Here is a 13,882-nt window from a genome sequence, read left to right on the forward strand (position 1 = left end):
ACCACCTGCTGCTTCCTTGTCTCTGCACTGCTGCAGGGAACAGGCTCACAGCAAGGTGGCCCTGTGACTGCCAGCTCTTTCTAAAGCACCAGGGCCCTTGGCCCCGTGGGTCCTCCCCATCCCTCTTTCTATCTCCCCATGAACCAGAGCAAAAGCTGCTGCAGGGGAGACACCTCAGCTGCCTTCTCAGCAGACAGATAAGTCTTTGTGCCCAGGGAGCTGGTTGCCACGGAAACCCCCAATTTCCTTTCCAGTGGGGACTGGCTGCAGGGGCTTCTCCCTTCTCAGGAGTATCACAGAGCAGGTCTCATCAAGCCAGCCATTGTTCCTAGGGACCTGCCTCGAGCTCTTATCGAGGGACTCAGATCCCCTTTCAGGAGCGGTGCTTTAGCAGGAAGTGTGGGGGTACAGTGATTCCCCCACTGTCCCTAGGCAGAGCCCTGTTCAGCAAGTCAGCAACTGGAGCAAGAACCAAGCACCTTTTCAGCCCTGTCCCCACTGTCGCAGGCCAGTTCCACTCAGTGCCCTCCATGGCCCACCTCTCTGGTCTGCTCCTCAGATCTGCGCTGGTGTGATGATCTCTTGGGTTCTGTGTGAGCTAGAGTCCCTCTGCTGCCTCATGTGTCATTGAGCTCTCTGTGCATCCCACCTCCCGCCCTGGCAAGCCCCTTGCACATCGTGAGGCAGAGAGATGCGTGTGGAGCCCAGGATGGTGGGGCATACCTATAGTCCTGGCACTGGAGGTGGAGGCAGGAAGCTTGTGCAGTGAAGTCAGGGTCAGCCTGGGCCAAATGAGACCTTGTCTTAAGAATTGTTTTTGGAAAAGAAGGCAGCTGTGGACAGTGGCAAAGATAGAAAGAAGAAGGGCTTCTGAGTGGCCCAGCCTGACCTCTGGTCCGCTGACACTCTAAGGAGGCATGGCACTCCACATGGGACTGAGCACCCTGGTCAGGCTGGGAATGTTGAGTGGGGTGCTTGCTACTCTGGATAAGGGTTAATTCTGGGAGTCGTAGACTTTGCACCCCTGCCACCCTCCTCCAAGCCTTTGGAAGCCTTTAATCAAGTTGGGTGCTGAAATTTCAGCTCTGAAATGCCGCCTTTGTGCTGGCATCCAGGCAGCCGCCCCAGAGCGCGGGGGTCACTTTCTCGGCCCCATTTCTCTAAATGGTGCCTTTGTTCCCTGCTGGGCTGCTCAGTATCAGATGTGATTAAAGGGAGATGAAGCTTGGGGGGGGGGTTTAACCCTTAGGGGATAGGGTACAAGGAGCTGGGAAAAGAGGGCATTTTCCTCTCCCCTCGATGCTCTTGGGCAGCCCCTCATTCAGCTGGCCAGGTATGGGTATGTCTCCCATGGAGTTTGCTGTCACTTGCCAACTTTGTAAGATCTCCCATCTCCTTAGTTTATGGTCATCTTGTCAGTCATTTAAAGCACCTGACTTCGGAGCTGCTTCTGTGCTGGAGCACATCCAAACCTGTGTCCAAGTGTACAGTCCCCTGGTGTTGGCACCAACAGCCATTATATAGCCAATCTCATGAGGTGGCAGGGCCCTCTCTTGGTAAAAGCCCTCCATTCTGCCAACTCTGTCTACAGTCCCCCTCCCTTGGAGCAGGAGCACTGCCTAGACTGAGGTGGACAAACATCAGAGAAGGTTGGTATAGGTCATTTTATGTCTGACAGTGCTGGTATCATACATGGGAGCCTGTAGCCAGAAGTGTGTTAAAGAGACAGTATTGCAGCCGGGTGTGGTGGCGCACACCTTTAATCCCAGCACTCGGGAGGCAGAGGCAGGTGGATCCCTGTGAGTTTGAGGCCAGCCTGGTTTACAATGCAAGTCCATGATAGCCAAGGCTACACAGTGAAACCCTGTCTCAAACAAACAAACAAACCCAAGTATTGCAGCAGGGCGTGGTGGCACATGCCTGTAATCCCACTACTGGGGAGGTAGAGGCAGGTGGATTACTATGAATTTGAGGAAAGGCCAGTCTGGTCTACAAAGCTAGTCCAGGACAGCCAGAGAAACACAGAGAAATCCTGTCTTGAAAAAGAAAAAAACAAAACAAAACAAAACAACCTAAAAAGAGTCAGTATGGCCAAGTCAAAAAAAGTTTTTTATGGTTTCTGGTCTAGTAGGTCTAGGTTTTACCCAGGCAACTGGCAGTCTCCTGCCACCTGTGATGGGTGGGTGAAGGATGTAGTCCATGTGTGAGGAAGAGCGCTGATGTAGAGGGGCACTTGGCATATGCAGGGCCCTACCCCTTTCATTTCAGTCTGTATTAGTGACCTCAGTGAAGATAACTCAAAAACATAAGTGCATCTACCTGGACCTAGTTCAGGGAGAGCTAGGCCCCAAGATTTAGTAGGGGTGGAGCAATGGGTCTAGTTCAATAGGCTTTAAAAAAACAAAACACAAAATGGCTTCTGTGTGGTTCACAGGTGGTCTGATGTGCATCAGAAACTGTTGAAAAGAGCGAGGGCCTCAGGTACCAAGCTTCAAGGACCAGCAGTTTGGGGGAGGTGGCCAGAAGAGCTTTCTGGTTGCAGCTTAGATGGAATTGTGAAGCTGAGCTTGATTCCGGGTACCCGTCCTTGGAGGGCTGATGTGGATGGAGGGCTGATGTGGATGGAGCAGTGGAGCCTGGGAAGTGGCTCAGGGCATAAACTGTCAGGGCACCAGCTTCCCAAAGCATCAGGCAACGGGAGCCACTCCCTTAGAGCCCTAAAGGATGTACACTCCTGGCAGAGCCAGCAAGCTGAGGCACACTAGGAACTTTGCTACCATGGGAGTGTCCAACCATTGGCACCTCCTGTCAGAGCAATTTGGTAGAAATTTCCCCTGACTTTGGTGGTGTGAGCTTGCCAGTGGCATAGGTCATATCCCCCTCCTGAGGGCAAGCTCTTGGAGAACGAAGGGGATGGGGCTTCTTGCCTTAGACAGGTTGCCTCTGTGATGGTTCAACTAGATGCTGGCATGGGGGCTCTTCGTGTGTGTGTATGTGTGTGTGTGTGTGTGTTGGGGGAGGTGATGGATGGAGAAGTGTAGCCACGGAAGGTCCATCTATACATTCTATGAAACCTGCTCACTTTAGGAATAAACAAGACCAGCTCACTGATGCTTTTTGAATAGCTGTCCCATGAGTTCCTGCCATACCCCCCCCCCCACCACCACCACCACGTGAGCAGAGTAGCTCCAGGGAGCAAAGCAGTAGAACTGGACCTGGGAAGAGTGAGCGGCCCCGTGCATAGATTTCTTCTGAGGCTTTCAGACCCTGGGCACCGGGTCCACCCGTCAGGATGCTGGCTGCCCTGACTTGCTCCACCATCCCTGTGTCCTTAAGGGGGGAAAAGATCCTTGGAATCTCACCTTTGCACTCTCCTGGCTGCTTGCAGACAGTCTGAAGAAGCACAGGTATGGGGTGGGGGTTGGGGTGGTAAGAGACCAAGAGACAGGCCAGGTCAGGCCACCAAGCAGGCGACCGGAAGCTTTGATTTTATTACTTGGAGTGCTTAATGCAAGTTAATCAGGGCTGGAGTAGCTAGAGGAGGGGGTAGGGACATGGCAGCTATGGAGATAAATAAAGGGCAGCAATGTGTTACATGTGGACTGGGCTGCAGAACAGGAAATGGGGAGACAGAGCTACATACTTTATTAAGGTATCACTGGAGCAAAGGGCGCAAGGCAAAGGTGGGATGTACATGGCAGGGGTTTAGTGTCCAGCCTGCTGCCAGCAGCCTGGGTGCTGGGCTCTGAGGCTAGGGCCCACGCAGTGCTAACTCAGAGCCTGGGGGCGAGAAGGCTGGGTGAGCTGCCTCTGACTCTTTCCTGGAGCCCCTGCCTCCTCGCCTGGGGTGGGCCTTGAGGTGGTGGAATTGTTTGGGAAGAACATGGGGTTTCCTCCTCAGTTAGACAAGGGATGAGGTTATTGACGCAGAATTGGACCTAAGGACCTCTGCCAGTTCCTTCCTGCGTTCAAGTGAGGAGGGGGCGTTGAAAGGATCAGAGCTTCCATCAAGGATCCCACCCTACTCTTCACAAAGCTGTTCAAAGCTGTCCTCAGTGAGTCCTTGGTGGCAGGACAGAGCCAGCTCCAGGCTTTGAGGCAGGTCCCTGGGTAGCCTAGCTCTTAGGCACAGTGACACAGAGGCACACGGGCCTTTGAGCCCCTTGCTCTCCAAGGAGAAAACAGGAGAGGTGAGGCCTCCTACCCTAACTTCCTACCTCCCTGAAGGGGTGAGCAGGACTTCTCGGGTCCTAGGATAGAGGGTCATTTCTGGGAATGGGTGGCCCCTCACCCTCAGTCTGGGACAGCCACCAACTCTTCTGCCAGCTCAGTCAGGGCTGGGCCTCCAGAGCCAGGGTGGGTGAAGGTCATCGGAGTAGGAGCTGGCAGAAACCTTCCTGCTGCTGTAAGCCTCTGCAGCCTCCACTGCCACTGCCAGGCCTGAGGCTGAGGAGGAGCAGGGGACACAGGCTGAGGGAAGGGGCCCTGGGGCCAGGTGGGGACTGGTGGTGACAGGGTCCCCTCTAAGGTCGGGACAGAGTCGTATATACTGGCTGCTCCCAGTGTGTGGGACTGTGGGATTGGGGCCCGGAGGGGCTGGGGTCAGAGATGGCCGTGTAGAGGGGCCGCTGAGAGGGCCCCATGTAGGAAAAGGCTGAATAGAGGCCAGAGGCCTGGCCTGCATGGCCATAGTAGGGTCCTGAGGGCTGATGGTCAGAGTAGTCAAACTGGGGGCGAGAGATGGAGGGGAAAGTGGAGCCGTAGTGGGGCAGACTGAGGGAGGTGTAGGCGATCTGGGAAGTTGACGGCTGGTCGGTGTAGTGTGGGGGTCCCTGGGGGCCTGTGGTCTCTGTCTTCACCTGGGCTTTGGCATCCACACCAGGGGGCGAGACCGTGGGCAGAGCCACGCCTGGTGGCTTGGAGATCCAGGCAGAGTGTCCACTGGCCACAGCCAGGGCACTGCCCAGCCCATAGCCAGCTGCTGAATAGCTACCCACATGGCCTGGGTGCCCGTTGGGTGGCAGGTATTGGTCCAGCTCAGTCACATCAAAGGTCTCCATGTTGGACATTACCTCGTGGCTGATCTCCCCGATGTCCACGTTGCCAAAGTCGATGTGGGGCTTCCCGCCCTCCCCCAGGGAGCGCCCATCCCTTTTGGGGTCTGCCTTGCCGGACTGCAGCTCTGTCTTTGGGGTGGTTGGAGGGGTAGGAGGGCCATGGCTCTGGCCTGGGTAAAAGAGAGAGAAAGAGAGGAGTAAGAGTGAGTAGGCTAGAGGCAAGGAGGCCCTAGAAGGCCTCATGGTCCATCCATCTCCAGGCAGAAGGATGCTGACCTCTGAGACCAGCTTCCCTGACCTGCTTCCTAACTGACGACCCTACTGGGTCATGCTGGGCCATTGTCCTGGGCCCTGCTTGACATCTGTTGGTCACTCTCTGTGCCTACCCCTGCCTGCCCTGTATACTTTGGACTGCCCTGTATACAAACAGCACTGTGTCCTCTTCAATGCAACCTCAAGCCTACCTACCCGTGCCTGCCAGCTCTGCTCAAGGAGGCCCTGTCTCTTTGCCTGTTAACATTCTCACCTGCACCCTGCTTAGAATGCTGCTAAGTGCCAGATGCTGGGGATAAATGGAAATAAAGTCTGACCCTGTCTCCAAAAGCTCGCAGCCATGGAGAGAGAAGAGGCCCACAAGGCTCTGGAGCAGTAAGTGTTGTGTGAAGGGACATGCAAAGGACCTTGGAAGCTAGAGAAAGAGGCCACCCGCTGTGCCATGGAGATGAGTCTGTGTGTTAGGAAGGGGGCTAGACTGAGCATCCCGCCACAGAGAAACAAATCCATGGCAACCCATGGTTAGCAGCTGCTCAAGGCCTCCACCATCACACTGGAGGCGGCATCAAGTCCTTCACTAGTTAAGCGCTCTGAATCTCAGGAGACCTTCCTGGGCTTGAATTTTGGCTCTGCCATTTACTGTGCAATCCCGGGCAAACCTTCAACCATCTCTTAAGCAGTCTGCCAATTAAAAAAAAAAAAAAAAAAAGCAGCAATGGGGCCATGGTTAAGAGCACCTACTGCTCTTCTAGAAGAGCAGTTCCCAGCACCCACATGGCAGCTCACAACTGTCTGTAACTCCAAGGTCTGACACCCTCACACATGCAGGCAAAACACCAATCTACATTAAAAAAAAAAAAAAAAAAAAGGGAGTGATGAGCCCAGGGAGTCTAGACACTACATCTTGGGGATTCCTCCTCCTTGATTACAGTCTGGAGTTGGCTGTTTCCTGGAGACCCTGCTGGACACATAGATGCTGCTGCCATCTGAGTGTCACAGGGGCTTCTCATATGTTTCTTCCTGTACGTCATCCATGTGGTTCCATCCCCGCTCCTCCCTTTAGACTTTAGGCTCCCCAGCCAGGGACCACAGGCTTCTCTTGGTGGGCGCCTGGCGTCCTTTTCAGTCAGTGCCCGACACAAAGTAGGACTTAGCTCGTCTTCTGATAGCAGCGCTCTCTGTTTGTTGGGCACTTTCTGCACGTCAGATTGGCGCTCTGCTCATGAGGAACACAAGTGAAGTGTCCAACCACCTGGCCTCAGACCTCTGCCGTGGATCAAACTCCCTTGTCTGTTTCCTCAACTATAGGACAATCTGCCACCCACAGACTTGAGCTGCTGAACACCCCACTTCACCATTTCGAGCTGATTGGTCAGTTGGTAGAAGGAATCAGTACACACAAGGCAACCAGCCTGTGCCTGGCATAATGTTAGGGCTCAGGAATGGGCTGTGTTTGGCCCCTCTGTGGCATGTGCAGCGTTATCCTGGGGCCGGGGCTAGGAGGAGGCAGAGTCCTCTCCTATGTTTGATCTCGTTCTCTCTCTCTAGTTTGTTTTTTGTTGTTGTTGTTTTGTTTTGTTTTGAGACAGGGTTTCTCTGTGTAGCCCTGGATATCCTGGAACCCACTCTGTAGACCAGGCTGGCCTTGAACTCAGAGATCTGTCTGCCTCTGCTGGGATTAAAGGTGTACTCCACCACCTCCTGGATTTGGTTTTGTTTTGTTCTTTGGTTTTGTTGTTGTTGTTACTCATTTCTCAAAAGCCACCTTCTGCCCTTTCCCTGTACCTGCTCTGGCTTCCTCTCATAGCATGGCCTCCATGGTGCTCTGAGTTGGCTTTCTCTGCCCAGCACCACTGTCCCTCCAATTACCATAAGCTCCCGGAGTCCTCGCTGAGTTGCCTCTGGGTTCTGTACTCCGGCCAGCTGTACCCCTGGCCAACCTTTCCTAGGTCCCAGCTCAGGCTAGGCAACTCTCCTCTGCCTGGCTTCTCCCAGCTCCACCACAGCTCCGCCATTGGCATACTGGCAGCTCATGACCCCGTGCTCACCTGAGGGGTGCTCAGGGTTCCCGTCTGACATGGGGGAGCCTTCTTCTGGGTGTCGGTGGTCCAGGTGGGCGCTCTTGTAGTGGGCCTGGATAGCAGCAGCCCCTCCTTGTTCAGCCTCCCCGCCTGGGCATTCTGCCTCCCCCTGGGCTGCCTTCCCGTTCTTCCGCCGCCGAGGTTGGTACTTGTAGTCCGGATGGTCCTTCTTATGTTGCATCCGGAGCCGCTCAGCCTCCTCAATGAAGGGGCGCTTGTCACTCTCGTTCAGCAGCCTGGGGGTAGAGGACACCAGAGGTGCCATGAGTACTGGGGTAACCAGGTGAGCTTCCCTCTGAATTTTGTTCCCGGGATGGGGCACCCAGAGGGCAGAGCCAAGCTAGGGCTGTGCCCTGCGGTTAGCACCCAGAAAATGCCAGACCAAGGAGCCCCAAGCCTGAGAAGGCTGTGATCTCTGTCCCTGAGTGTGCTGTCAAAAAGGAACTGCTACAAGGGGCAGGCTTCAGCTCAAGGATGGAATAGCTCCCATCACTGAAGCTGGCTGCGGGTAGAACTGGCTGCCTCGTTGGAGGGTGAGCTCCCTGGCACTGGAAGTGTGTGGAGAGAGGCAGGCGGCCAGGAGGAAGCCAGCCTCTGCTACTTACTAGCTGTGTGCTCGATTTTACCCAAGTTACTTGTCAGACTCTGAGTCTCTTCACCTACAAGACGAGGATGATAGATAACACCTACTTTACTGGGTGTTGTAGTGAAGCAGATAGGGTTTCTCCGTGTTGCCTTGGCTGTGCTGGACTCACTTTGTAGACCAGGCTGGCCTCGAACTCACAAAGATCCACCTGCCTTCGCCTCCCTGAGTGCTGGGATTCAAGCTGTGCGCCACCACGCCTAGCAACTTGGTGAACTTTTAGTATGGTGGGACTGATGGTTTTAGGTGTGACTCTCCTTTAATACTGGGGGCAGGGCATGGGGAATACTGTCTCCTGAGAGATACCCTGTATCTGGGACCCGGGAGTGACAGAGGGTAGCAGAAGCTTGAGTCTTCCCAGACTCTGGGACAGCCTGAGGCATGTAGAAGCCCTCATGGCAGTGTCCCTGCTCCATCTCACTCCAGCTTCAGGTCAAAGTTGGGGGTGGAAGGTAGCAGCCCCAGAGTAAGGAAGACAGAGTGGGGTGCCACAAGGAGGGGAAAGAACAGATATACAGGAACCATTAGTCCACTTCAGGGGTTTCTCTCTCTCCAGCAGTCCCTCCAGCACACCCAATTGGTGCCCTCTTCTCCTAGGCAACGGAAGACCAAGCCCCCTCTCCGGGCTGGTTATGCCAGGCACTTTCTAGGCAGCAGCAGCATTCCTTTGCAGCTTAGCCTCCTGGTCTGCCCTGCACCCAACTAGCATTCCCCAGAGGACCCTCTAGCTGAGCCAGACTCCATTAGGGTCAGTGCACTTTCAGCATAGATGGAGACCCCAAGACTAGGCCTTTGCAAGACGGTGGGTCTGCCAGTATGCTCCGCCCCCAACCACATACACAGATGCTCCAGAGGTGACCTGTGACACTGGACACTGACACTCTCTCATGTCCTTCTCAGTGTCCCCTGCCTGGCTGACAACCTGAAATCACCAAGAAAATGGCAAGGAATGTGGGAGAGGGCTACACATACCAGAAGAGCAAGAAGATCACAACAATGCTGCCCACCATCATTTCCCGAGCTACACTGAACCCAGTTAACCCTCGCCGAAACCTTCCAGAAATGCTGCGGTGCCAGGCCCCATCTTAGCCTCTCCATGCCAACTCTGCGCAGTTCTCCTCATCCGCCCCACTCCATCCCCACAGCCAACCTTAACTCCTCACATTTGTTGCTCACATTTGCTGCTACCCTCCTCCACTGTCACCCACCTCAGTCCTCATTTGCTCCTGCCTCTTGGTTTGGAATGGGTGAAGAAGGAAGGCTGGTTGCCAGCTCAGGGAGCGGCTCCTGGTGGGTCACTGTTATATGTGTCCCTCCTGTTGTGCCAACAGCATAAGATGACTGGGCAACAGCCTGTGATACTTGGGGTGGTTGGGTGGGGGCTGGATAAGCCCCCTATCGGAAGGACTTCAACCTCAACCTACTCCTAGTTTGCTGGCTCAGACTGTACTTTCCACACAGGTCATGGCTCAGCACGGAATGGTCCCTCCCCAGATGGCATCCAAGGTCCTGATAGAGTGCTCACACAGCAGCCACCCACGACCTGTATTCACGCTCGCTGATCCCAAACTCGTGCATAGCTCTCCTCTGTATTTTAGGCTGTATTCCAGCTCTGTCTACCCAACCGTCTATGCTCCCAATGCCCTCAGAGTCACATTCTTGGGAGAAGTGTGCTTAGACCCCTCGGGTAACTGGTCATCCCAGCCCACATTCAGGTGTCTCCAAAGACCCTTATCCAGAGCCCAGGTGGCCACTACCTGTTGATACAGCCTTGGTTCCTTGGCATGGTTTTGCTAGCTCCCATCCCTGGGGCCAGATCCTCAGCCAGCAGGGAGGGCTCTCCTGCCCTCCCTGTCCCCATGGACTGCTGTGTCTGAGTGGTAGGCAGGAACAAGTCTGCCTGAAGGGGACTGGGACAGAGCCAATGGAGGGACTCCTTAAACTCTTGGCAACAGAGGGTGGTGGGAGAGTGGGGTCCATCTCTCATTGCCCTGTTATAAATCTGGGTGGACCCTGGGTGAAGGAGCTGGCTGCCACTTCCATTCTTGAGCAAAGCTGGACTCAAGAGTTCATAGCGGCTGGCCAGCCAGCTGCTGCCTGGTCAGAGATGAGGCTGGGGGAGGGGGTACTGGGCCTTTAAGCAAGCACATGGCAAGTGCAGGCTGGGAGACTGCTTGCTGGTCTGTTCTTAGAATGGACCAATTGCTCCTTCTACAACTTCAAGCCACTGCTCTTCATAGCAGGCCAGCAAAATGGAAGGAGGAGAGCTCCTCTAACAGGCCCTAGGTTTCCTCAAGCATGGAACTCTCTACGCTCCTGCTCCCTGCCCAGCCCCACCAGTCCAGAGAGTGAAGTGTGACCCACCACTGTCACTAGGGCTAATGCGGGGATAACCTCGAACAAGGTTGGGGACTGGATTCTGGTCCTGGCTCGGTCGCCAACTGACCTAGGTAGTGTCTTTCTCTTGGACAGTCTAGTGGGGGATCAGGTGACTTCAGCAGTCTAGCATCTGCTGGAGGCCTTGTTCCCTTTGGGCCTGGCCCAGGGTGCCCATGCTGGGTAGAGGTGCTCCAGACATAGGCGGAGATCTGGGCCAGGACAGCACAAGGGTTAAAATTGATCCCTGGAAAACGTTGCCACAGAGGTTTGAGGCCAGCCTAGGCAGCCTGGGGGCTCTGAGGGACCCTGGCAGGAAGCGGGCTTCCTCCTGGCTAGGGTGTTGAGCTCCAGTTCTCGAAGAGGTTGCTCAACCATTGGGTGGAGCCCGGGGAGGGAAGATGGCGCTGGAGCGAGTAGCTTGGTGGCTCGGGGACACAGCTGGAGGGGAAGACCTCTTTTTGTGTGCCCTCTCCTGAGAATAAAGAAGCCCTCAGTCTAGAGGCTGGGGTTGGGAAGGTCCCCCAGGGCAGCCGGAGTAGGCGACCCTCTGGTATCAGGGAATGAAGTTCTTCACACTCCACTTTCTCTGGGTTCCTTGTTTTCCTTGCAGAGCCCCCACCCCACCCCACCCAAGCTCTCCATCTGGCTCCTTCACTTTCCCAGCATCTACAACTAAACCAGTTCTCTCCGTTTCCCACGTACTCTCTACCACGGAACCGGTGGCGGCGGCACACTAAGTGTGTGTATATGGGATTGAGTAGAGGTCATCAGTTGGGGTCTGGTGAGAAGCCACATTTCCTGCCCACCACCCACAGAATTCCAACCACGAGGGGGCGCCTTCCCGCCCTCCCTCCCAGCGTGGGGTGGCACAGCCTAGGCCGCTGGGGTTCTGAGTTCCAAGGTGGGCAGCCAGAGGGGCCCCTACAGGGATACTTTGGGTACATGGGTGGGCGAGATTCCTAAATTTGGTCTTTCAAAAAGACCAGACTTCCAAAGGTTGGCCTCCCCTAGAAGAAAGGCCCAGAAGATCTTGTTCTGGGGTCCCAGGCTAGCCCTAATGCCTTCGAAGGTAGGGCCTGCAGGGGCTGGGGCAGGGCAGGGCTCACCTCCAGAGCTTGCCCAGCGTCTTGCTGAGCTCCGCATTGTGGAGGTGCGGGTACTGGTCAGCCAGCTTTCTGCGCGCTGCCTGTGCCCAAACCATGAAGGCATTCATGGGTCGCTTGACGTGAGGCTTGCTCTTGCTGGCGCCGTTGACGCGCACAGGCATGGGCACCAGTGTCCAGTCGTAGCCGCTGAGCACCTGGCTGACCGCCTCGCGGATGCACACCGGGAACTTGTCATCGTCCGCCTCGCCGTCTTGCTGTTCCTTCTTGACCTTGCCCAGTTCGCCGGGCCCCGGGCTGGGCTCGCAGGCCTGAAACCGCCGCCGCCGCCGTCGGGTCCCAGCGACGGCGCACTGCCTGGGGACAGGCAGCGGGGTTCCTCCGAGCCCACAGGGCTCAGCTCCACCTCTGATAGGTCTTGCTCCTCGGCCATGTCGCTCCCGGCCGCCGCCGCTTCGGCCGCCTCCCCGGGGCCCGCCGCCGGGGTCCTCGCGAAGAGCCCAACGCCCACCTGGACAGGAAGGAGGGCGCGATGGAGAGGCGCCTTGCGCTACCCTAAGCGGGACTCCAGGTGCAGCCCAGGGGTGGCAGCCCTCCTTGTCTGCGCTAAACCCACTCCGGCCTGGGCCCATGCACATGCCAGACCCTAGGAGGGTGCGTCCTGCCTCTACGTCTTCCCACCCCCGATCCTAACCGTCTTTAGGTGTGGGTGGTTTTTTCCCCTTAAACCTCCTCTTGGGTGGAGGTTTGTTGATGGAAAGGAAGAAAAACGGACCCTTTATTCGGCTCTAATCCGGGCCCCTGGAATTTCCCACCTTTTCTCTCACCTCTCCTTCCCCTAGTCTGCCCTGACAGTCTAGGGAAACTGGGTGGAGGACGCATGCCTGCCTGTGGGGTGTCAAGCCTCTCCTACCCCAAAGCAGGGGTGACCCAGACCCCTTTTGGCAGTCCAGGCCCAGGGGAGCAGTGCGCCACTCACCTCTTCCGACCTCTCTTCCAGTCTGGGGCTCGTCCTGAGGAAGTGGAAAACCGTGTCCCAAGGTGTGCGGTCCAGCTCGGGACTGGGGAGTGACGCTGATGGACTGAGAGGGAGGGGCTGGGGGGCCCTGAACCTCAGGCCACTGCCTTGTCTGGACAGAGCCTGAATCCTCACCACCAAACACCCTGGCCGGACAGCCCGAGACTGACTGAGCGACTGAGCCGCTGCAGACGGCTGGGGAAGGAAGGAGGGGGAGGGGAGGGGGGAAAGGAGGGAGGGAAGGGTAGAAGGTGGAGCCTCCAGCACTGCCTTCATCCCTAACACCCAGGACGCCTCCACTCTGCCCAGCCCCCCCTCCCCCCCACCTCATCCCTGCGGCCCGCACTGCTGCCTAGGCCAGTCTCCCTGAACTAAGCTTAGGTTTGGGCCGCTGGTGTTGAGTGCGGGGGTATTTTAGGTCTGGGAAGGGAGAGATGCAGGTGGTACACTCAGAGAACCTGTTGCGGGACCCTAGAGCTCTGCTTCTGGTGGTGGCAGGGGGCAGTTGATAGAAGACTGGAGAGAGGATCGTGGGTAACCTGAAAGGGTCGCAGTCTGTGTTGCTTAATTGAAGAAATTAAGAAATCCTACTGAGTCCCACCGCTGCCAGATGGCCTCACTCTGTCACCCTCTCCTCCACGGAAGTCTTGACAAGGAGGGGGGCAGCTGGCTAACCTGCCCCAGGTTCAATCAATGGCCCCTTCTTTCTGGATGCCAGGATCCAGAAGGCTGGAGTGGCCGAGGGTGGGGGCCACGGCGTGGTTGAGGTAGGGGAGGGGTGGTGGGTCCTTCGAGAAGGACAGGGAGGACTTTGGGGTCTCACTTCCGTGCTGGACTCTCCCTCTACAAGGAAAGGGCAGGAATGGAAAAGTCCCAACCCTCGATGTCATGAAGTCCTCACTTTCCCACACTGCCCCCCTTTTTCTCCGCCCCTCACTCCCATCCTTTGTCCTTCCTGCCCTTTGCCCCAGGCTTTCTTTCCCTGGCTCCTTTCCTTGGTCTCACCTCCAGAGGCCAGGGACACTTTCTCTTCTCACTAAGAGGCAGCCTCTCCTGGTTAAATGGCCAGGCAGAGCTGGGGTGCCACGGAGGGACAGAGGGACCTGGGTCACACCAGTGGCAATATGTGGCTTCTCTGTCCCTCTTAGCTGGCCAGGGCCCTAGGCCACACCACACAGGTATTTTCTGGAGTCAGATTGGAACCGGAGTCTGGAGAATCAAGGCCTTACGCACAGGGAGGCCCCAGGGTGGATAGTGGGACACAATGACATAGTCACACAGGGCAAAGGCATGTCGAGGGGGTGGCAGACATTGGTAACACACACTCA

At 56.2% G+C, this 13,882-nt stretch overlaps 1 protein-coding gene across 1 annotated transcript; it reads right to left on the bottom strand.

The window, feature by feature from the left end:
- Positions 1-3,388: 3,388 nt before the first annotated feature.
- Sox10 (SRY-box transcription factor 10) lies at positions 3,389-12,737 on the bottom strand. Its single transcript, XM_051159956.1, is given in 5 exon segments — positions 3,389-5,227; positions 7,379-7,647; positions 11,540-11,850; positions 11,853-12,047; positions 12,516-12,737. Coding segments are annotated over 4 exon segments (1,401 nt in total). The 5' UTR covers positions 11,970-12,047; positions 12,516-12,737; the 3' UTR covers positions 3,389-4,523.
- Between the last annotated feature and the right edge of the window lie 1,145 nt (positions 12,738-13,882).

Source organism: Acomys russatus, chromosome 17 (genome assembly GCF_903995435.1).
Source record: "Acomys russatus chromosome 17, mAcoRus1.1, whole genome shotgun sequence".
Classification (NCBI taxonomy): domain Eukaryota; kingdom Metazoa; phylum Chordata; class Mammalia; order Rodentia; family Muridae; genus Acomys; species Acomys russatus.